Source organism: Pteropus medius, unplaced genomic scaffold, assembly GCF_902729225.1.
Source record: "Pteropus medius unplaced genomic scaffold, Ma_sr-lr_union100, whole genome shotgun sequence".
NCBI classification, from domain to species: Eukaryota; Metazoa; Chordata; class Mammalia; order Chiroptera; family Pteropodidae; genus Pteropus; species Pteropus medius.
This window is the reverse complement of record NW_024349802.1, coordinates 11,043,354-11,065,925: the sequence shown is the minus strand read 5'-3', so window position 1 is coordinate 11,065,925 and position 22,572 is coordinate 11,043,354. Positions and strand designations below refer to the sequence as shown.

Genomic DNA, 22,572 nt, shown 5'->3' with positions numbered 1-22,572 from the left:
TGGTGACCTTTATTGATGAGTACCAGACCAAAGTACTGGAAATGAACAAAGAAGAGGAAAGGAGCGGGGATGGAGTGATTCGAAGGCTAAGGAGCCCACCTTGGGCCATAGTAAAACTTTTCAGGGTGTTGAAGGACACACCAAAACCTTCTGGCCTAGGACAGGGATTCCCCCAAGGCACTTCCCCAAGGTTATCCCTTCAGCCAGGGAGGGAAGCAGCGATATGAGCTTGGAATTACTAAAGCTCCCAGGAGAGCATAAATTCATAAAAAGTTTTTGTCCTTACAAGTGATTCTCATCAGGTGCTATCACCTAGCACCCAGTCGTGCACAACTTTGGGATCAGGCTAGCAGACCACTGGGCTGACCCTAATTTCCAGAGAATCTCTGCCCTAAAAGTGGCCTCCAAGTGGACCTGGATTTGAGACCAATCGTTTTTACGTTCCTCTAACCATCTCTTGCCCATCAGTAAAGGTCACTCCCTTCTTCACTAGGCACCCTGGCTACTCAACATCTTTACTGTCTATGAATCTAGAACCACAGCTCAGGAAAGAACTGAGCTGGCACTCTACATGTGACTTTATACAATCAGTAGAATTAATAGCCCTCATGGGGCATCAAGGACCCTGGAGGGAATATGCTCGACACAGAGAAGACAGCAGAGTTAATCAATTTTAATGGAACCAAATATTATACAGTATTATTTTATATACAGTCATTAAAAAAAAAAACAACTTTCAACCTTTTTGGGAATTGTAGAAAGCAAGCAGTGGGAAGCACATCCTGTGGAGATCTTTCTTGGCTTCATGTTGGAAATAGAAATTAATATTTTGGTCTTTTCACTTCAACCCTGCAATAGAAGGAGAAATGAGTCAGCATAAATTTAATATACACTAAGCAATTCCCACCAGTCCCTCAGAGGAAGAATAATGCTGCTCACCCATCAGCTTCCATCTTCTTCCTCTTCTCAATGATCTGCAAAAAGAACAGTTAGAGTCAATAGTTATGCTGCCAGTCTAAGCTCACCTGAGGCCCAAGTCTGACCTCTCTCCTACTTCCACGACTCTCCAACCCCCGCCTGTTCCCGGATCTGTGGACCATTGTCTCCTCCCAGCTGAAGCCTTCCCACTGGAAAAGTAGTCCCACGTACTGCACTAATCTTTTTCCACTGGCGATCAAGTTCTGCCTTGTCGTTGGTTTCCTTGAAGCGCCTGGTTTTCCGTCCTTCAGACATCTTGATGCCATACTGGAATGCAGCCCTGAGATAAAAAAGGACAGTTGGGCAAGAAGGCATCAGAGGTTGCATAGTAATAGCAAGGTGTTCCCAGAGGACCCTGTGAGCAGAGAATCTATTTGGAAATGTCTCAGCCAGACTACACCCTCTACCCTGATGCAGGCTAGTCCATCCATCACCTTTCTTCTCACTCCCTGACCATATTTAGTACCAACTCACTTGGGCAAAGCCTCCTTGTTGTTCATATACTCGCTGTATTCCTCCTGGGTATCAAAGTCCCAGCGGCCTAAGGGACCCTTCTTGTTACCCTGTTGAAGGACAGATTAGAAGACAGGGAAGGAAGAGATATCAGTGGAAATGGAATTTTAACCCTTGAATAAAGCCAGGCTCTCCCACAATTCCAGATTTCATCAGTCATAAATCCAACCCTAATAAATACTAAATGATTACTATGTACTTACTATATGCCAGGCATCACTCTGAACACCTATCTCATTTCTCTCAAAAACTCTATTAAGAGAACATACATTTCTTTCCATTTTCCTGATGACAAAACTGAGGCATAAGTGGTAAAATAAGTTGGCATAGTCATAGACATTAAGAGTTTGCTGGGTTTTGTTTTCGTTTTCATTTTAAGATTTGGAGGAAAATTTCAAAGCTGGCTAGGACAAAAATCAGTTATTTTTTTTTAATTCGGTTTTCTAAAGATTCTAATTCCCTCAGCCCTTTCTACTTATGTATTCGAGGCTTGCTTACCGCCTAGGATAGAAATGAAAGCCAGGCACTTTGTAGAAAATAAAGAGAAATATATTTTGGCCCTGTCTCATTTGATTTTGTATAGACACTTTAAAATAGTGAAGCTGCGCATGACCCCACAGTGCTGCTGATCCCATTATTGCAGCTGAGGGAAGGTGACGACCAGTAAATAAGACACAGATCTTTTGGGAGTGAGGAAAGGGACATGTACTGAAGAGTAATTGCCCGAGAGCCCCCACCCATCCTTCCAACTCCACACCTGGTCCATTTTGCTATAATCCACCTCCTCGTCACTGTCTACAGCCATGTCATCCATCCTAAAGAGAAGCGACAGTTAAACAGATGGTGCAGACCAAGACTCCCATGTTTCATCCGGAAACCTACCCAAGTAAGAGGCTATATGCCTAGGAAGGACCATCCCCCTACATCTCCCACTGAGAGTCTAATAGTACATCCAAGTAAGAAGTACCCCTGGGTCTCAGCAAATCAAATTTCCACCTCATCCCCCACCCCACTTGTTCTCCAATCATTCCAGCCTCCCTTCTTTAGCAGAGTCTCACATACGTGGCCGGGTAGCACTCGGCATAACTGTTGGACATGCCAAAGAAATCTCCCAGTTGCTTCTTGTCTTCTGGCTTCTTTAGCATAAGTTAAGTTAAAGAAAATTTTAAAAAAAGAAAATAGAAAATAATTCTGCCTATAGCATAAAAGCTTCAAGGAAGGACCAAGGGCTAGAAGCCCAACATGAAAACTCCAAGGAGAGGACTGTAGACTTGAATGGGTCCTCTGAGAAAGAGGAAAGTCATAATGACTTCATCCCTATGAAAATTCAACATAAAAGGGAAGGAGCAGGGTTGTGGGCAAGCAGGCACCTGGAAAAATAACAATTCTCTAGAACCCAGAAACATATTGAAATAAAGGATATGATTCAGTGCCTTCCCAGCCAGCAGAACCAGCAAATTTTTCATTGATTGATTTGATCAACTCTTTGGCAGATCCAGGTCCTGGGGGAAAAAGAACTCTATTAAGACAATGAAATGAGGAATTTACAGCCTCTTCCCTATAACACACTTCCAAACTGTAGTTTTTTGTTTTGTTTTGTTTTTTTGTTGTTTTATTTTTGCGAGGCAACCCTTGGTTGACCTTACAGATTGCAAGGACCATGTCAGCTTACAATCCCTAACATTTTTAATTTTTAAGCCTACAGCACCTGGTCTTCCTAGGTGGTCTCCCATCTAAGTACTTACTACACAGGTCCGACTCCGCTTAGCTTCCAAGACGTATTTTTCATAAAAACATTTTTTAAAGCAACAGAACGCTTTTAGCTAACCAAATTTTAATCAAATCCTAACTAATAATGAGCTACTCTGGTTGAGATGGGGTAGTATGCCCAGAATATTGTCTGTGCAACCTGCCTCACATACTCAGAACCCCAAAGCTAGAGGAATTATGTCTAACAGAGCAAATATGACCTGCTATTGGCCAGAAAGCTGGAGGGAACTCCAGACTCATCTTCTGTCTATTTCATATAGCAAGATATGAATCTTATGGGAACCCAGAACCAGGAAGTCCCCCAATCCTACCCTTGTGAGCTGAGTTCTAGGTCAGACTCTCAGCCCAGGGGAAAGCAGGGCTGATAGACCCATGCAAGATTCCTTGGATACAACCTACCTTTGTCAACGTCCAGGGGCTGGAAAGAAAACAGAAACTAAAGTGAGTGTCACCGTGAGATTCCCACTCATCTTTTCCCCAAGTCTGAATCAATTCTCTACCTACCCCTGGCCCCATTCCCTGGATGGTTCTCACCCTGGATTAGTCGACCCAGTTGCTACTATGGAGCCACAAGGTTCCTATATAACAGAAGGGTCCTGTACCTGGCTGGGGAGTTAGAGAGATAGACAGCTCTACCACCTGGTACCAGGCGCCACATCTCACCTCATCATCCACTTTTGGCTTCTCAAAGTAGCTGTGCCTCTTCTTCTCCTCCTCTCTCTCTCGGTCCCGCTCCCGCTCCCGATCTCGTTCTCGCTCTCGCTCTCTGTCACGGTCTCTGTCCCTCTCCCTATCGCGCTCACGTTCCCGGTATCTCTCCCGCTCTTTGTCCCGAGGTGTCTTGGTTGTGGAGGGCACATAATCCCCAATGTCTTCAAATATACTAGGAAAAGAGAGATCACTAGCTGCCAAAGTCACACACATACTTACACTGGCCATTTCTCTAGATTCTCACACCATGGCCTTCCCAAAATGCCAAAGACAAGAAACACAGAGCCCCCTTCCTCCCTCAGATCAAGTGACAGGGGCTAGGATACATACTTCATGTCAGCCTCAGGAGGTTTCTTCTCTTCCAGCTTCCCTAAAATGTGAAAAGAGGAATGAGGAAAACTCCCCAGTTAATTCCCTTGACATACTCTTTAATTCTCAATGCCCTTTGGAACATCTTCTGTTCAGAAGATGGGACAACAAAGGCTACCCATACTCTCTCTCTTCATGCCTCAAAGTTGACCACTGCCTCCTGGGTGGGTCAAACAGACAGATGTAACCAATTCCTTGCCAATGCTGTATTGCTTCCATTTTTCTCTGTTCTCCAAGAGTCTTCCCCTAGGGGTGAGGTTTCTCTAATTCTCCAGGTTACCTTTATCCTTCTTCTTGAGCTTCTTGTTGCGGGTACCCTGCCTCAGATAGGAAAGGATCTGGGTGAGCTTGCTAATGACGATGTCATTTGTGGTCAGTGTGGTCTGGGCCTGAAAACCCCAAGAAGCAAAGTTATCTCACTGAGCAGGAACCTCTTCATTGATTAGTTCATTCATTTAACAAATTGAAGGTTAAGTTAGAATTAGCTAGGTGTTGTGGAAAGACATCCCAGACAGATGAAACAGGGTGAAAAGTGATTCCAACAAATTCAAAAAAGCCAGCATGACTGGACAACAAACAACAGGGAAGCACAGTGAAAAAAGGCTGGAAAGGCCAGAAGTTGCAGAGGCTCATAGGCCACAATAAATAATTTGCTCTTTATTCTAATAGTGAGAAAACACTGAAAGCTTCTAGACTGCAATGAGAAAAAAATGTCTTTTGACATAACTGCTCTGGCCATGTGTAAAAATGGGATAGGGAGATTTGAGGGGCAGGGGTGATGGCTAAAAAGTACAGCATTTTTTTGGGGGGTGAAGAAAATGTTTTAAAATTGACTACGAAGATGGTTACACAATTTTATGAATATACCAAAAACCATTAAATTGTCCATTTTAAAGGGACGAATTGTATGGTATGTGAATTATATCTCAGTAATAATTAATAAATAAAGTACTGGAAGGGAATCACAGTGCAAGCGGGGAAACCAATTAGGAACCTCTTTTAATAGTTCCATTAAGAAACAATGGCTCAGACTAGAACATTATTGGTAGAGATGGAGAAAAGTAAATGGATTCAATTGAGATTTAAGAGGTAAAAAATAGATAGAACTTGGTAATGCATTAAATGTGGTCAATGATGCCCGAGGCAGAATTGAGGCTGATTCCCAGGTTTGAGGCTCATGTGAAAGGCTCTCAGGATTTGGGTCACTTACCTCCATGGTGGGGCAATCAGCTTTGCTGCGGATGAGAGTGGTGGGGATGTCTGTGTCAGCGTACTCATCATCCAGGTCTACCACGTAGGCCATACGGCCTGGCAGGAACAGCTCATTCCGCTCATACGCCTTGCTCTTGAAGAGCATGCGGTAAACATTGCGGCCTATGAAAGACCAGCAAGTGACAATGAGAACCTTCTAAAGTAACGGCTGCCATTTACTAAGTACTTACTCTGTGCCAGTCACCATGCCACATGCTATGCATCCTTTGTTTTGCTTTGCTTCATTCAGTCTTTACAACAGCCCTGTGAGGTGGGCATTATTATCTCCTTTTAACTGATAAGAACACTAAGGCTGAGATTTAAGTAATTTATCTCAAGTCATAAAGCTACCAAGTGGTAGAACAAAAAGTGAGACCAAGGCAGTCTAACTCCAGATCCTGAGCTCCTATCTACCCTTCTACACTGCCTTCTTAAGGGCGCTATGTGCCTAGCACTGTATTAGGGCCTGTGAGGGAGGAGGATAGTTAAGGTAATATTGATGATGATGGAAAAACCAGCTCTACTACAAGCTCAGTATGATAGACACGATGCATATATTACTTCTCTTCATCCCAATAATCCCATGAAGGGAACATTAACCCTATTTTTGCAAATGGACAAACAGGCACTGAGAAATTAAATCAGTTGCCTAAAATCACATACCTGGTGTGGTTTCATCACCAGGATTCGAACCCGTCTCTCTGACTGCAAATTCTGAATTTTTAATTTGCAGCAATGCTACTTACCTCATAATGTATAAACCCCAATCTGAAAAAGCTTCCACCCTAACTAAGAAGACATTAATAACATACACAAAAGAATTTAGTCCATGTCTGAATTCTATTACAGTATTTTATGGGAATTAGCTGGTTCAGGGGCAAAAAAAGAGAATACAATGGGCTGAGGAAAAGGGGAAGCATGTCCTACACAGAGAATTAACTTCTCTACAATTCATCTAGAATACAGAGCCATTAGCGTAGAAACTCTGTACTCACCCAGACGTGTTTTAAATTCAATTTTATTTTCGGGATCCTCATCTTTCCTGAAAAGACAAAAAATATTTTTGCTAAACGTATTCTGACTTTAGGTCCCACCTTTTAAACTCTCGAGTTCGCCGTGATGTTTACTTACTTGGTTTCCTTCTGGGGCTTTTCCATTAGCTCTTCCTCCTCTTTCTCTTTGCTGGCAATCTCAGCTCGTACCTAACAGGAGAGCAAGTAGGGTTCAGACCCTTATTCATTTACATGAATTTACTGAACACCACTACACCACACTGTACCAGGAACTAAGAATTCAGTACTAAACAAGACAATATAATCCTTGCCCTAATGGAGCTTATAGCAGGAGAGACAAATTAAACAAACAACGAAGTGAGATAACTGTTATAATAAGTGAAACAGAAGAGGTATGCGAGGGTGTAGGAAGCAGGAGGTAAGGAATGGGGGAAGTTAACCATACCTGGGTGTTTAAGAAAGGTTTCCCAAAGAAAATAAAATTGAGGCTGAGACTTGAAAAATGAGTAGTAATCAGTCCTACAGAGGGGACACTGTTAGCCCTTCTAGATGGTTTGAACTAACAGCAGTCTCTCTTCTTACCTTGAAAGGCCCATTCAAGAGCATTCAGCACTCTAGTGTTACTCTCCGCTCATTCACCAAGGCTCACCTTTTGAAGCAGAGCAAAATCCAAGCCTTTCACCAAATGAGTGTGTTCCATGTCACCACCCAAAAATTTGGACTCTTGGATCAACTGTCTTCTCTTCTCTGCAGCTGATTTGTCCCTGTATAATGAAAGAGGCCACATTAGAACAGTCTTTTGTGGGGGGGCAAGTGCATCTTGAAATGGCATGGTGTGAGCTCCAGAGCAGGAAAAGTGTGAGGAAGAATTCATATTATAATTCTATGACTCTGGGATGCTGAGGGAACAAAGCCCAGGCCCCCTCAGTACTCACGCCTCAGCGGTGGGGCCCACAGCCCTGTAGTTAGCTGTGGTGCTGATAAGCTCAGTTTCCTCATAATCTTTATTTACACCATCTCGACGTTCCTTGGCACGGTCCCGGTACTTCTCTGCTAGTTCCCGCTCTCTCTCAATTTCTTGTTGGCGAAGCTTGGCATAATAACTGTGGCCAGAGAAAGGCAAATGTGTAAGGCTCACCAGCTAATATCCCAAGGTCAGCAGAATGGTTCCTGCCTGTTTCCCTATACCTTTATCCAACTCTCTACGGCAAAAGTTCATATACGTCCTGACAGAACTGCTTGCCACCTCTTGCCAGTCCTCAAAATCACAACTACAGCATCTTCTGGCTCACATCGTTCCAAAACCACCTCAGGATACTCCATCTGTCACTTTAGTATTCTTTAATGCTACCCAACTCTACATCACTGAGTCTCTACAAGTGTGAGATTTTTCCATACAGCAACAATGAAGTCATCTGAATTTTTATCGCCTTCCAAATTTCAACAGAAAATAAATCATTCCTTGCCAGTCCACCCCAAGAAGAAAGGAAAAGCAAAGTATATGTCCCGAAAGTTTAGTATCATAAATGATGACGAATAAGGTGATGATGATGGCAGCCAAGACTTACATGCCAGACACTGGTGCTAAGTATTTACATGCATTATCACAGTTGATCCGCAAGATAATCTGATAAAAGTTATTATCACTATCTCCATTCCACAGATGAGAATATGGAGGATTAGAGAGTTAGTTAAGCAAATGCCCAAGGTTCTCCAGCTAGAAACTGGTAAACATGAGATTAAAATACCACGGACTGACTCTAAACCCCTAAACTGCCCCTCCACATATCAGTCTTCTCCAGAGAACCTTAGGACAATAAAGACAAACCTCGGTCTGCAGCCTTATAACTAGCCCCTATTCCTTTTCTCCAAATACTATCCACCTTAAAACTCAACACTCCCCCATCCTTCCTTCACCTTTTCTTTTTTCTCCTTCGTGCAGCTGGGTCTTCATCCTCATTGTACTCCCTTGGCATCCTAGAAGAAAGAGAAATTCGCTGAATGCAAAATATTGCCACAATCCCAAAAATCACAAGAATTGACTGCGAGGACTGAAAAAAGAGTCTAGTACACTGATCAAAGCAACAGTTTCAATCAGGCAGAGATCCACGTCAATATCTATATGGGTATCTCCAAATATCTGCCTCAGAATCTGAGTCTCTGGGGGCTGGAATGGACCCAGAAATACGCCCATTTAAACACCAGCAGCAATTCGAGTACCAGTGACTCATGGAACATACTCTGAGAAAAAGTGAGACCCTAGAGCATCCCATTCTCCAATGGAACTTCAATCTCCAGAAGGAGAGACTGGAAACATAGGCTTCAAAAAAGAACTAGCTTTCCAGTTCCTAAGACATCCAGACCAGTAGATTTTCTATAGGAAGGTGATGAGAGACAGCTTGGATCACTCCAGAACTTACTCATGGTGACGTGACTTAGAGGGTGGTGCAGAGGTAGGTGCAGCCCTTGGGGTCATGAGCAGTTTCCTGAAGTCTTCATTGGTGAGTTTCGATCTAGAAAGCAAAGATTTTAAAAATCAGTACCCAATAAGAATTGGAAAAGGAATATGTGGAAAGCATGGTTAACTGTACTGGAAATCAGGGAAATACAAATTAAGATAAAGACATGCCACTTTTAATGCATCAGAGTGTTAATTATTAAAAAGTTTGATAAACTAAGTATAGATAAGAATTTGAGAAGCTGATATTCTCATATACCACTGATGGGAGTGTAAGTCAGTAAAGCATATTTGGAGGGCAATTTGGCAGCAACTATTAAAATTTAAGTGTGTATATCTTATGACCCGGCAACTCCATTCATCTGTGTAGCCAATTACTGGAATATGTGTATAAAAAGTCCTGTAAAGGTGATTCAATTACAGCTTTGAAAATAAAAACTTGCTAACAACCTAAATGTTTATTAACTGGAGAGCAAATAAATTGTGACAGCGTTTCTAAAATGTGGGGCAGAGAGCACTGATGGTACAAGAGATCATTTTAATTGGTAATGACAAAGACTCACTCCTTGACCAAACTTTAGCCAGGATGCTTTGAGACCTCTTTCAACCAGGCCTCTCCTAGGCCTGCTGAACCCGCTTTTAGCAAAGGAAAAATGCAAGTAGCAAAATAATATATATACAACACCATTTAACTTAAACATTTTAACTCACAAAGCAATGATATATTTTCCTCAGATATATGTGTATGTATATAAATGCATTTAAAGATACACATAAAGAAGGTTACAGTGATTTCCTCTAAGAAAGGGACTGGAACTAGGGATGTTATCAAAGTGAATTTTACTCTTATTTCGGATGTTTTAATTTTCTACAAGAATTCCTACGTAATGTGTAATTAAACATCATCTTTAAAAACTAGCACCCTGCCTGTCAGAATTTCTCCTCTAATACTCTTACACAGTTGATCTGATTCAGTGAAAAAGGGAAGTGGTAAATGTTTTGACCGTCCTTGCCAACAAGACATTCAGAATTTACCATCAGCACCACTCTACTCATTGCCCAGCTCATTTCCATGGTTCTAGATCAAAACACTCACTGGTGGAAGGAGTGAGGATCGTCCACATCATGGCCGTCTGGGGCCAAAGGGTTGGAGAACGGCTCGTCTAAGAAAAAGAATTGACATCAATTTAATCAATCTCTTCTGTGTCAGGTCCCATGCCAAAGTTGGGGATATAGTAGTGAACAATACTGATGTGTTTTCCCGTCAGACTGCTCAATCTTGTGAGGGAGAAAGGCAAGAACAGCGACAGTAACAGCACAATGTAATAAGTGAAATGGGAAAATACAAGGAGCTGTGGGAGCCCAGAGGAGTGACCCCTAAACCGGCGCTAGAGAATCAGCAGACTTCCTGAAGATGACATCTAAGATATTACGTGAAAGATAAAGTGGCGCAACCCAAGTGTACGTGAATATGGGGCGGTGTGTGTGTGTGAGGGGTAAATTCGCAGATAAATTCCACTAGTACTCACTTGGGGCAAACACAAGGATTAGGTAGAGAGAGAGCTGCGGAGCCTCCCTGAGGGCCTAACGGCTTCGCAAGGCTCCAAGCGTCACTCTCGGCCCCTCTCCACCCTCACACGCACACCCGGCTTCAGTTCTGAGGACGAAATAACGCGCAAGTGTCCCGAGTTCCGCGGGGAAGAAAGGGCAGATGACCCAGACTTACTGTCTCGCTCCGGCATTTCGACCGCGGTGTTTCAACCTCAGCAAGGCCTGCACCTCCAACGACAACACACCAGCGACTGCCTTTTCCTCCCACAATGCACCTCCGGAACCAACCCACTGTGCCTTGCGTTCCGCAGCCTATTCGCCCCCGCTGCCCAATTGAAGGAGACCCGACCCGTGCCTTACAATGCTCTTAAGGAATTGGCTAAACTTGACTCCGCCTCCTATCTCAGCCAACCTATCGCAGGGCCTGGAAGGTCCGCGATTGGTTCATCTGGAGAACTCGGCCGGAAGGCCTGGGCAGGGGTTCGAGTACTAGCAGAGATGGCGGCGGCTGCGGCCAGTCGGGGGATCCGTGCCAAACTGGGCCTACGAGAGATTCGTATCCACCTTTGTCAGCGCTCGCCCGGCAGCCAGGGCGTCAGGTGAGGCACAACGTAGTGAGGCGGGCGGGCTTCGGGGCGATGGGGTCACGACTTCGACCTCTCGGCTGTTTAGGGAGGCCGGCGCCTACCCAATATGCGGGGCGCTCTCTCTGGCCCCGCAGGGACTTTATCGAGAAACGTTACGTGGAGCTGAAGAAGGCGAACCCCGACCTACCCATCCTAATCCGCGAGTGCTCCGATGTGCACGCCAAGCTCTGGGCCCGCTACGGTGAGTGTGAGACGCTGGGGTGGAGAAAACAAGGGTTCAGGAAGAGAAAGGGCCACCCAAGGTCAAGCAAAAACTTGTAGAGATTGGAACTCAAGACTTCAGCCTTGCTTTTGACCTTATTGCCGATAAGAAAGTTTACATTCGTAGGGTTATAGGGTTCTTTGTGTCCCGGGTTAACAGCAGTGTAGAGGCGGGCGCTGCCCTACGGGGGACCGGGAACTGTCATTTTGTAATTCAGAACAGGTTTCAGATAGGGGAGAACAAATGCTGGTCGGTTCTTGTCAATGTTAGGTCCTTTCAAGTTATGTGTGGGCAGTCCCGGTCCAGGTAGTGTTAGAATCTCACTGAGGGAAACCTAAAATGATGATTGTGTTGAGCACTTAATGCTGGACTCTGTGCTTTCCTATCTAAATCTTATTTAATCTTCATTTACTATATGAGGGGATGTTGTAGAGATAAGAAAGCTGAATCAGAAATTTCATGAAACATACCTAAGGTTACGTAGCTAGCTATAACAGGGTTAAGCCTTTATATTTGTTTCCACTTCCTAGAATGCACTTCTGCCAGACGTTATGGCTGGCTTATTATTCAGCTCTGAGCTTGCATATCACCACCTCGAAAAGGCATTCCCTGACCAGTTATGTAATATTGCCCCCAAACCTTTTTTTAAAATCATATTACGTATTTCAATTTATCACAATATGAAAAATTACTGTCATGTTGCCTGACACATAGTAGGCATGCAGTACATTTATACATGCTGACTAGTGGTATTTTAATCAATTTTTTAAATAAATTTATTTAAATCAGTTTCAGGTATACAGTACATTGGTTAGACATCTATATTGTTCATAAAACGATCCCTCCAATTGCTCCCTTCCTCCCCAGGCCCTCCACTTAGTCATCATATTAATGCTAACTGCATTCCCTCTGCCGTGCTCTGCATCCCTGTGCCCAACTATCAACTACTAATTTGTACTTCTTTAACCCTTCACCCCTTAATTAGTTTTTAACTACACCTAGCCCTAGGAGGTCTGGAGGAAGCAGAGTAGGGGAAGGTTATACCTAAGGCAGATTGGTTCTTCCAGTGGACACCTGTAGTAATGCCGTGCACTAAAAACTGGGGGAGGAAAAAGGGTCTCCTTCCAAAAGCCAGTAGACCGGAGGAGATGGACTCAAGTAACTGTAGTGTGTTATAGTAGATGGACTGGGAGTCAGAATGGGCACCCTGTCGAGGGTATGTCCATGCAATGCACTGCTTACAATGGTTAATAAATGCCTACTGTGCCCCTTAAAACTTCCCTGAAACACCTTCCTTACCATGTGGCCACCCAGAATCAGCCAAAATTCTAGTTGGACCTGAGCTTCCTAGATGTGTTTGAGACCCACTGGATAAATTCTAGGCATACCAAATCCACCTTGGTCATCTCTCTACTACCTTCTATCATAACAATACTGTAAGTTCATGACCAAGACCTGTTGTTATTCTTTGGTAGCTCCATAGTAGAGTGGATACTTAGTCACCTCCCTCTCTCCCCAGCATTTGGCCAAGAGAAGAATGTCTCTTTGAACAACTTCAGTGCTGATCAGGTAAACAGAGCCCTGGAGAATGTGCTAAGTGGCAAAGCCTGAAGCCCCCACTGAGGATTGAGAGCAACACCCCACAGCCTGGGCTCTGCTGGACTGAGTACAATGTAGAAAAGTGTATTTGTCTGTTCCTTATAAAGTTTATGCTGTAAGATGTTCTTTTCTTTATTCTACCCTCTACCCCTGAATGTGCAAGAACTTGGGCAAAGCAGTTTAATGTAAGAATAAAACTTTATTCTGTCCTATCAAAAGCCACCTGCTACTGAAGCAAAAAAAAAAAGAGATTCCAAGGCCCCAGAATAAGTGGGCCATAATGATTTCCCTCTGGTCCTTCTGCCTGGATAGTGCTGGGTTAAAGAGGAGGAGCTAAGATCCAAAGGTCTTGATTTAGGTTTAGGTGTGGGAGCAGAGAACATGATGCCTCCTTATGGTCCTAACCCCCACTCCCCAAAGGGGCCCCGCAGGCAAGGAACTTGGCGGGGGGAGGAGTAGAGAAGTGACATTGAGAAGCCAGGTCACCCATGAAGAGCTGTCCGCTGGAGAGCATGCACTCGTTCCTGGAGCTGTGCCTCCTCCTCATGCCTTTCCAAGGCCTGTAGCCCTGACTGCTGCAGGAAGGCCTGGGCAGCCTGAGGGCAAGGAAGAAAAGGACTCAACACCTGGGTCCCTGTGCCCTAACACAATTCCCGCAGCCTTATGGGTTAGCCCTTCTTCTTGGAAGAGAGTACACTCCCAACAGGAAGATGGAGGTTCACACCTGGAGCCCACAAAGGCCAGCCAGGCCCAGAGAAATTACTACAATTAGGGCTGGAAGGAAAGAGGCTATGGTGAGACCAGAGGCCTCAGAACAGGGGGGATTGGGACCAGGGCCAGAAACCCACCTCTGGCCTATAGAGGAACAGCAGTTGCAGCAGTTCCAGACTTTGGCCTATTACGTCAGTGTCAGAGAAGGTCAGCATGTCCAGCAAGGAGGGGAGCAAGGGACCTGGCCATAGATGCTCACAATAAGCAGGACCCTTCTCTGCAACATTGCACAGAACTGTGAGCACCTGCAGACAGAAATGTATATACACAGTCCCCACAAAGGATGAAAGCAAATGTGCCAAGTAATTTTATATGCATGTTCTGTAATCCCCACAACTGCCTTCAAGTAGGATTACTATTCCCAATTATAAATAAGGAAACTGAAGCTTAAGGTGGTTAATTGGTTTGCCCAAGGTTAATAACTCGTAAACAACAGTTTAGAGACTCAAACCTAGGGTGGTCTGGCTCAAGCCATCCATACTACCTGCCAGCTCTCAGCTAAAGGCACTTCTGAGCTCCCCCTGTTTACACTTTGGGCACTAGACCTTAGTCTCAGATGAGTCCAATACCTACCAGTACGCTCACCACATTCGATACTGGCAATAACTGCAAAAGGGGCTCAATCAGATCCAAGGAGAGCAAGGAGGTACAGAAGCTCGGGCTGTTTGCTGGAAGGGAAAACGTCAGTAAAATCCCTCTAACTAAGGCCTGAAACTTCCCCCTCCCAATCCTGCCCACCTTAGCCCAGGCCACAAGTATTTCCAGTATCTAAAGATCCAGGCCTGGGCAGATTATGGTGCATACCAGTGAGGTTGTTAAGGAGCCAGAGGCCCTCAGGAAGTAGGCTGGGCTGTTTCTGGAGGAAGAACTGCAGAAGGATAAATAAGGCTGCCACAACACGCTCATCTCTGAGCTGCATTTGCCCTCCCACAGCCTCCACTGCTGTCTCTGTTAGCAAGTTGCTTAGACACCGAAACACAGGGCACACCAGCTGCAAAGATAAGTTGGGGATCAGATGTAAATTGGAAGGGGCTACCTGCACCTTAGAGGAGGAGCAGAGTAGAAAGAAAGGTCGTGACGATCTTGACCTGTCCTCTTCACTTACCAGCTCTAGTCCTGCATCCTCGGATCTCTGAACAGCCCCAGCCAAATCCAAGAGCAGCAGCCCCAGTGTGGACAGAGCCCCATGGGTGATGAGCAGGGCATTATTGACCTGGCTAGGCAATAGGAAGCAAATAGTCACTACTCAGCTGATCCCACCTTTAAGTTAGCAAACAGCCTAGGTTTGTGGGTTTCCTGGGTTCCAAGAAGAGAAGGCCATGGAAGGAAGAAAATCTTCCACAACAATTCCAGAAACCCAAGTTCAAAAACCTGAGCGTCATGAAGGGAGTCCCCGGGGATGTCTGTGGCACTTTCTCAACTGGCCTGTGTTACCTGCAGATGATGTAGTGAAGGCACCAGGCAAACTCCACAGCGACCCCAGGGTTCAGCTTTGGGCCAGGCTGCAACAGTCGCAGCATGTGCTGGGGGAGAGTGGAGCCCAAGACAGAGCTGCCAACAGAAGCACAGCTGTTGCAGGAAGGGCAAGGAAGAAAAGGAACCATGGAAGGCAAGATGCCTGTCGCTCTTCCTAAATCCTAACAGCAAGTGGGAAGTGTCCAAACCCAAAGCCCTTCCCAGCCAGACAAATGGAGTTAAATGTGCAACAGCTTTGGAACCAGACTCAATAAGGAATCCAGGGGCTACATGCCAAGTGGGTCACCCCTACCTGTACATCTGGAGACACAATTTTACTTACGGGATGATCTTTTCTGGAGCTTCCTTAGCTTGCAAGAGCTGGGACAAGGCATATCCAAGGGCTTCCAGCACAGTCAGATGGGAGGACTAGAAGGAGACAGGGTAGGGCTCTGACTCTGGAAGCCAGGCCCTAAGATTTCCTGAGACTTTCAACCCCTTAGGCTGGAGCTACCTAACCAAAGCAGCTGGAACATGTGGAAAGAAGTGACGGGAGTGTTGCCCAAGGAGGAAGAAAGTAAGTGGACACTCACCTGGATGCAGGCAGCCAAGGCTGGAACAATGCCCTGTGGCAGGAGCTGACTTCTCACAGCCTCACTCTCCACAATCAGGTTTCCCAGTGTATACAGACAGAGCTCCTGAGAGCAGGACAACAAAAACACTGGGCTTGGCCCAGGTCAGGCCAGGGTTGGGGGTTGTGGTGGGGAGGATGGAACAGCCCTGTCCTTGAGGATCTGGGCACAAGGGAGTAGGAGATGGTGGGTATATATATGGCTGTGGGCATCAGGGGAAACAGGTTTTCTTATCCCTACCTGCTCAAACTGCACCTAAAAGCACAAATTTTAAACTCAAGCCAAGAACAAGGTAGGAAGGGACAGGGCTTACTATAAAGTCTGAGCTGTGACCGGAGAGGTAGGTGAGGAGGTAGGAAGTGGCTGGCAGGCAGGCTTCAGCCACCGCAGACTGCTCAGAATGAGAGAGCTCATGAAGGCACCGAGCCGCCTCAAGCTGCAGCAGGGCCTGGTTGCTGGTCAGGAGCCCGACCAGGGTCCGCATGCTGCCCTCCAGCCTACATGAGTGAGCACCAAAGCCCTACTCAGCCTGTGGCTCATCCCCGCTCCATACTCCTATCCATCCCTCAAAGCCCCAGCCACCCACTCACACCACCCACACTGACCTGATGAAGATCTGTTGCGTCTCCAGGTGCTGCAAGCCTTGACGAAGGCTGACCAAAGCCCTCTCTCTCTCCTTTTCCTCTGTTCCCCGCTGGGCTAACCGCAGGAACTGCTGGATCTGAAGCCCAGGACAGGGAGAGGAGAGATGGCAACACACATTTGTCAGAAAGCAAGTTGTGAATCCTGCTCTGTTCGCTTCACCTGCAAGCACTCCAATATTGTACCATCCCTACAACTTGTCATTCATACTAATATGGCTAATAAGTGCCAACACTGCAGTAGAGTGGACAGAAGAGGGAATCAGGACTGGGTTTAATGCTAGCCCTGGGACTTACTCTACAAGGGACCTAAACCTCAGTTTCTCACCTGGAAAATGGGAATAACATCTACCCACACCTTCTGACAGGGTTATTTCAAGGATAACATTTAAACCTCTCAGCCTGGCATAACCTACCCTCTTGTCATTCTCCTCATGCAACAACACCTAGCAAAACATGACTTTTTAATGCTGCCAAGATTTTGCACAATCTATTTCTTATGCCTGGCATACCCGCCCCAGGTCCTCCAGGTCCTCCACTCCCTTCAGATTTCTGTCCTTGTCACTGCCCCTGGGAAGTTAGCTCTTTCTGGATTCCTTTGGCAGACGTAGGGGTTTCTATTGTGCCTCATGTTTCCTTCATGACAGGTGGTAGCACATCTGTCTCTTACTAGGTTGTGAACACTTCAGAGAAAGGGACTCTTCATCTTTGTGTACCTCAGTACCCAACATAGTTTATTGTCATAAATAAATGGTATAACTCTGGCGCCTGTGCTTTATAAACTAGATATGTAAACCTAGACAATATAAACACAGAGAATGTCCAATGCTTGCTGAATGAATAAATAAAAGTAATTCTTTAATTCACTTATTCAATAATCTACTCTATGGCAGGTACTGATAGGCATCTGAATTTTCAGTGATGACAAAGGGTCTAAGTTCCTGCTAATGTAAAGTCTAGTTGGAGAAATGATAATAAACAAGCAAACAATCATACAATCAAACATGTTTATTAGTCTGCAAACAGTCTGGCAGAATACCAAAAGGGACCCAAATGAAAAAGCCTTGAGACAAGGCTTTTTTGAACTGTCACCGAGAACTGGAAAGGGGAGTTTGATATGAGTAAGCTAATAAGGTTGGAGGTAGGCAGAGGTTAGACCACACTGTTCTTTATAGGTTACAGGAAGGAGTTTGGTCTCTTATGTGTTTTTAAAAGACGCATCTGACTGATGTATGGAGATTGAACTTGAGAGCACAAGCAGAGATGCAGATGACTGGTTAGAGGATGGTGGGAGCTGCGATAGCGAGGCACATAAAGAGTTCAGAGGTAGAAAATAGCTAGGACTTGATGAAGTATTGATGTGGCGATGAGGGTCGGAGTTGTGGAGAATGATACCCCATTTTCTGGCCTGACCCACTGGATGGATGGAGGTTTTGAAGGGACCGCATTGAGGTTTTTGGGACGGACCTCGGGTACTCTGGCGTCAGCCGGTATGGACCTCACCGCGCACCCTGCCCCCTTACCTCGGCTTCCCCAAGGATCAAGTCCACCTCGGCTTCCTCTGGGGCATTGTCTCTCACCAGTCTCTTGCTGACCAGCTGCTGCTCCCTCCGGGCCTTCCTCAGTGCTGTGGGCAAAGAAACTGGCTGAGCGTGGAAGAGACATCCAGGACCCAGAACTTCGTCTCCCACCCAAGGGTCTCTTCACTCTCTCTCTCACCGCCAAACCCTATCCTTCCATGTTCCCTCGCCGGCCCGTACCAGCCTCCCGCTCCCGCCGACGGCACCGTAGCTCCTCCACTCCGCAGCCCACCGGCCTGAGACGGCCCTGCAGTCGGTTCCACATGGTGGAGCTGCAGGCAACTCGCACTAAGCGAAAAGCTGAGAAGGTAGCGCCAAGTTCTGGAAGATGGGATGAACCGGCAACCGCGGCTGAGGGCGGAAGCGGAAGTGCAAGCAAAGGCGGGGCGATGCGAGGGGGCGACGCCAGGTCCTGGGGCGGGGACGGCGAAGGTAGAGGGACGGGCAAAGAGAGCGAAAGGACGGAAGGAGAGTGTAACCGGAGCTGGCGAAGGCTAGAGGTTGGTTCAGACCTAGGCAGAAAGCCAAACGAAGGCCCAGCGGCTTTGGTTTCACTACTTCTCAATTCTAGGAAAGAAAATAAGGTAGTATTTACCGTACGTACTCAGGAAAGAAAGTAACTCAATCCCGACTCCGGCCGCCCCAGGTCAGAAGCGTCACCTTCCACTCAGCAAACACAACCTACCCACTCCTAACACACATTAGAGGAACATTCAAAACTACCCCGAGCTCTAGGAAGATATGGGATGCCATTTCACCAATAACACGACTCCCACTGATTAGGGTTAGCTAAACGCGGGCCATGCATTGCCATATTGAATGTTCGCCATAACAATTATCCCCATTTTACCGGTAAGTAAAATGAGGCAAATATTATTTCACTGCTCTGCATAAAAGTGAGTCACATTATTTTTAGGATAAAGTAATTTTCTCACCAAATTTTGAGCACCACTAAGTACGGGGGAAACACTGGTGAATTTAAAGTATTTCTTACCCTCAAAATTTGAATTGTGGCCTACTAATGCTTACACGGTCTAATCCCTGCATACATCTCCAGTTTCACCTGGAAGGGCACTTCACCTTACTCATCTCTCTTGGATCTTCTCTTTGTTCCCTAAATGAGCCCTGCTCTTTAACTCCTATGGGCTTTTGCACAGGCTGTTCCTCTGACTAGAGCATTGTCTCTGCCCACCCCCCATATCAACCAGAGCCCTTCCCTTAATTAACACCATCTTTAAGATCTCAACTCCAATGTCCACTACTCAGAGCTACTGGACCAGTTGCCCTGTTATGAGAGTGTATAGCACCATATACTTCTTTACAACCCTTTTCACAGCTGTCATTAAGTTATAGTGTAATTGATGTCTCCTCCCAAACTCCTTTCACAGCTCTAAGCGAGTCCTGGTAGCATTTAAAAAGTTTCATTGGAGTTCTCTAATTTTTAGAAAGCTATTACTTAGGCTAATGCACAAATAAGAAAAAATCCAGGAAGGAGCATTGTTCATCAAACCAACTTCCTTCCTTGAAATTAATGTCGCTTCTCAAAATAAACCGATGAAGCATTTGATCTCTTCCACAAGACATCTGCTTAAATAGCTGCAGACCATCATCCTGTCCTCCACATCTTCTCTCCAGGTCTAGCATCCATCCAGCCCCTGGCCAGCCATTTATTGAGAACCTGCTGTGTACCATGCTCTGGCTGGGGGTAGGGCCTGGGTCTTGTCCCTTTCCTCATAGACAGACTGACTTCTATATACACATCTTTCTCCTGGTGGGGAAGGTAAGACAAGTCCCTAGACAAAAGCTATGTTCTGCCCAGAGTGTCTACTCATGACCAAACTGCCTTTTTGCATTTATCTGCCTGACAATAGTGTTAACCCTATAAGAAAGAGCCGTATATCCTCTCTACTACAGGGTTAGCTGTTCCTTTCTCCAGAGTTACCACAAATCCTTGGCTTTTCCTCTGTAAGGGTCCTCTTCACTATGAATAGTAGTTCCGGGTTTGTTTCACTTCCCTCACCTACTGTAGTATTTGAGGGACTGAGTGGGTCATGGGTCATGTTGGCATCCCAAAGCTTTGTACCAGCCCTAGCATTTGGTAGACAAATGATAGCTATTCTTGAATTAAGGTGTGAGTTGGGGATCTCTGCAGAAACTTATTGCCCTTCTTATCCTGGACTCCTTATCTAGAGTGTCTCTGCTAAGGTGATGGGGATTTGCCGAGGAGCCAGGCTTCAGTGGCTTAAGTCTTCCGAATACAAAGTCTCTGACAAGATAATAGTGGGCTGCTGTCAACAAATGTGGCTCTGTGCCAAAGACTTAGGATAAAGTCATAGACAGGTACTATTATTATATCCATTTTAAAAGCAGAAGCTCAAGCTCTTTCCATCTCCACCTGCTGCACTGAAAAGAGCTGATATCATGTCTACACATCTGCAATGGATGGTTGTACGGAACTGCTACAGCTTCCTGATAAAGAGGAACAAGCATACATAAACCACCAAACCCAATGACCTAAAAGCCCACAACTTCCTCCGCTACAACCAGCTGATTCACCACAAGATGGTGGGCGTCATGAAGCAGAGATCTGGCCAGTGAAAGCTGGCAACCTCCTAAGTGCAGACCAGCAACAAGAACGGCCGGATCACCCTTAGCAGCATCAGGCACATGATTGCAAAAACAAGTACCGCCCGGATCTGAGCATGGCTGCCATCCTACGCAGCCAGAAGCTGATGATGGTGAAGAGGGAGCCGGCCCACCCCACCACGAGCTCTTGAACCCCACCCTCCCAGCAATAAAGGTATCAGCTGACCTTCCTATAAATAAATAAATAAACAAATGAATGAATGAATGAATGAATGAATGAATAAATAAATAAATACAGAAGCTCAAAATCTGAGGCCCAGAAACTTGCCCAAGTCTGACAACCTCAGCAGTAGATCTGGGATTCCTTGCCTGGCTGTCTACCTTCAGGGTCAGTATGTTTAACACTGAGCTTTATTAACATCTTGGTCCTTGAGGATGTCCCAGTGACATGGCCTGATCACGGCACACCCAACAGAACACACAGTGGGAAATGTGGTCCGATGAGGCCTCCTCGTTTGGACTGGGGACGGATGTGAAGCTACCTCTGGAAAATAGAGGAAGTGAGAATTCAGAGGTTTTTTTCATGTAGCTCTTTCTCCAGAAATCCAAAGGTACAGACCTGTGAAGGCAATTGTAAAAGTTAAAATTCACATTCCTGAAAGCATTTTTTTAAAAAAAAAGGGTTTATTGAGCCATATGCTAATCAGAAGACCAGGTCCTGGGGCATGAAACCTAAACCATGAGCAGCATGGCTAGGTGAAGAAGGCAACATCCTGGAGTGGATGGGCTCTTTTATTCAACACGTTTTGGGGAAGAAATTTGTAAGTTGTTTGAAAGAACATACATTGGTTACAGATGGGGGGGCAGGAAAATGAAGTGGAGGCAATTCTATAATAAGTGCAGTCTATAAGAAAGAAATATTTACTATTTTTGATTGGATAGACAGCAGTCCTGAATGTTCATGGTATGCAGGATGCAGCAATCTAGCAGAAGCTAATAGACACCTAGAGATTGATTCAAGGCTCCAACATACATTCAGGAATGTGAGCAGTCTTTCGTTGGCCCATAGCTCCTAACTGCTTAACGATTCCCATCTTTTTCTGTTACTCTCCAGCCCCTGCAATTTTATTTGGAACATCTCAGAATTTTTTTCTTGTCCAAGCATAAACCCTACCCCACCCTCTAGGACACTTGCTTTTTTTCTTGTTACTAATCCTCATTCAATCTAAGTCCAGCCCTTTCTTCCTAGAACACAGGAAATTATGTTGGGGGAGGGCAGGGAAGAACGATATGCAAGCTGGAAAACTGTGTTAAAAAGATCTAGTTTCTCAGTTTCAGCATGGAGAAATGAAAACTAAGAGAGCAAGTGACTTGGCCAGTGTGTTTCTGCTAAACACCTTTACTTATCCTAATACTTTCTTAATAAAGAAAGAACAAGTCAGCAGAAAAAAAAAAAAAATGGGAAGGGGAATTGCTCTTCAGACCAACTTCCTTCTCTTGAACTTAATTCCAGCCATTGGAGTCAATAGATGAAGTTCGTTAGCAATCTGTTTCACAAAATATCCAGTTAAATATCTGAGGGTATTCAGGAGATTGGACTGGGGTGACAGGAGGTTAATAGTAACCACCAAGACTAGAGAAAATTCAAGAAAATTACCCAGGTTGATTCACTAGGATATAGGTGGGGTAGTCCTGGCAAGAGAGAGTCCTGGCAGGAGACACTGGGGATCTTCCTTTCTCCATAGCCACCAGACAAGCCTGGGGCACCTGAGTCATCAGACGCCAGCTGGGGCAGAGCACACTAGAGGTCTTACAGGATCCTCTCCACTCTGCCCCTCCTCCCAG

At 45.5% G+C, this 22,572-nt stretch overlaps 3 protein-coding genes and 1 pseudogene across 8 annotated transcripts; 2 read left to right on the top strand and 2 right to left on the bottom strand.

Annotated features, from left to right (window-relative positions):
- Positions 1-653: 653 nt before the first annotated feature.
- Positions 654-10,950, bottom strand: IK (IK cytokine). Its single transcript, XM_039836308.1, has 20 exons — positions 10,790-10,950; positions 10,160-10,226; positions 9,026-9,118; positions 8,523-8,582; positions 7,541-7,708; positions 7,255-7,369; positions 6,724-6,794; positions 6,588-6,634; positions 5,552-5,715; positions 4,622-4,730; positions 4,303-4,342; positions 3,925-4,144; positions 3,661-3,679; positions 2,915-2,993; positions 2,554-2,634; positions 2,249-2,306; positions 1,453-1,541; positions 1,150-1,258; positions 940-974; positions 654-849 (listed from the first exon to the last, which is right to left on the bottom strand). Exons 1-20 carry the CDS (start codon positions 10,803-10,805, stop codon positions 822-824), a joined length of 1,668 nt encoding a protein of 555 aa, XP_039692242.1. The 5' UTR covers positions 10,806-10,950; the 3' UTR covers positions 654-821.
- A 101-nt stretch (positions 10,951-11,051) lies between these two features.
- Positions 11,052-13,280, top strand: NDUFA2 (NADH:ubiquinone oxidoreductase subunit A2). Its single transcript, XM_039836316.1, has 3 exons — positions 11,052-11,213; positions 11,336-11,442; positions 12,983-13,280. Exons 1-3 carry the CDS (start codon positions 11,113-11,115, stop codon positions 13,072-13,074), a joined length of 300 nt encoding a protein of 99 aa, XP_039692250.1. The 5' UTR covers positions 11,052-11,112; the 3' UTR covers positions 13,075-13,280.
- TMCO6 (transmembrane and coiled-coil domains 6) lies at positions 13,242-18,527 on the bottom strand. Of its 6 annotated transcripts, none has more exons than XM_039836309.1 (12): positions 18,322-18,526; positions 18,085-18,188; positions 16,526-16,641; positions 16,234-16,417; positions 15,882-15,986; positions 15,632-15,717; positions 15,268-15,402; positions 14,939-15,050; positions 14,638-14,824; positions 14,407-14,501; positions 13,911-14,078; positions 13,242-13,658 (listed from the first exon to the last, which is right to left on the bottom strand). In XM_039836309.1, exons 1-12 carry the CDS (start codon positions 18,404-18,406, stop codon positions 13,545-13,547), a joined length of 1,491 nt encoding a protein of 496 aa, XP_039692243.1. In that variant the 5' UTR covers positions 18,407-18,526; the 3' UTR covers positions 13,242-13,544. The 6 variants fall into 6 exon arrangements, with proteins under 6 accessions (XP_039692243.1, XP_039692244.1, XP_039692246.1 ...); XM_039836310.1 differs by having other exon boundaries at positions 15,268-15,384; XM_039836312.1 differs by having other exon boundaries at positions 18,281-18,523.
- An 82-nt stretch (positions 18,528-18,609) lies between these two features.
- LOC120581413 (60S ribosomal protein L28-like) lies at positions 18,610-22,162 on the top strand (annotated as a pseudogene).
- Positions 22,163-22,572: the final 410 nt, after the last annotated feature.

Coding starts and splice junctions, on each gene's coding strand:
- IK (XM_039836308.1), bottom strand. Junction 5,716..6,587: donor TGAATTTAAAACACGTCTGG/GTGAGTACAGAG, acceptor GGTCTTTCATAG/GCCGCAATGTTTACCGCATG. Junction 1,259..1,452: donor AACAAGGAGGCTTTGCCCAA/GTGAGTTGGTAC, acceptor TTTTTATCTCAG/GGCTGCATTCCAGTATGGCA.
- NDUFA2 (XM_039836316.1), top strand. CDS start 11,113: ATGGCGGCGGCTGCGGCCAGTCGGGGGATCCGTGCCAAACTGGGCCTA. Junction 11,214..11,335: donor CCCGGCAGCCAGGGCGTCAG/GTGAGGCACAAC, acceptor CTGGCCCCGCAG/GGACTTTATCGAGAAACGTT. Junction 11,443..12,982: donor CAAGCTCTGGGCCCGCTACG/GTGAGTGTGAGA, acceptor CTCTCTCCCCAG/CATTTGGCCAAGAGAAGAAT.
- TMCO6 (XM_039836309.1), bottom strand. CDS start 18,406: ATGTGGAACCGACTGCAGGGCCGTCTCAGGCCGGTGGGCTGCGGAGTG. Junction 18,189..18,321: donor TCGGCGGGAGCGGGAGGCTG/GTACGGGCCGGC, acceptor CTTTGCCCACAG/CACTGAGGAAGGCCCGGAGG. Junction 15,987..16,233: donor GTCACAGCTCAGACTTTATA/GTAAGCCCTGTC, acceptor TCCTGCTCTCAG/GAGCTCTGTCTGTATACACT.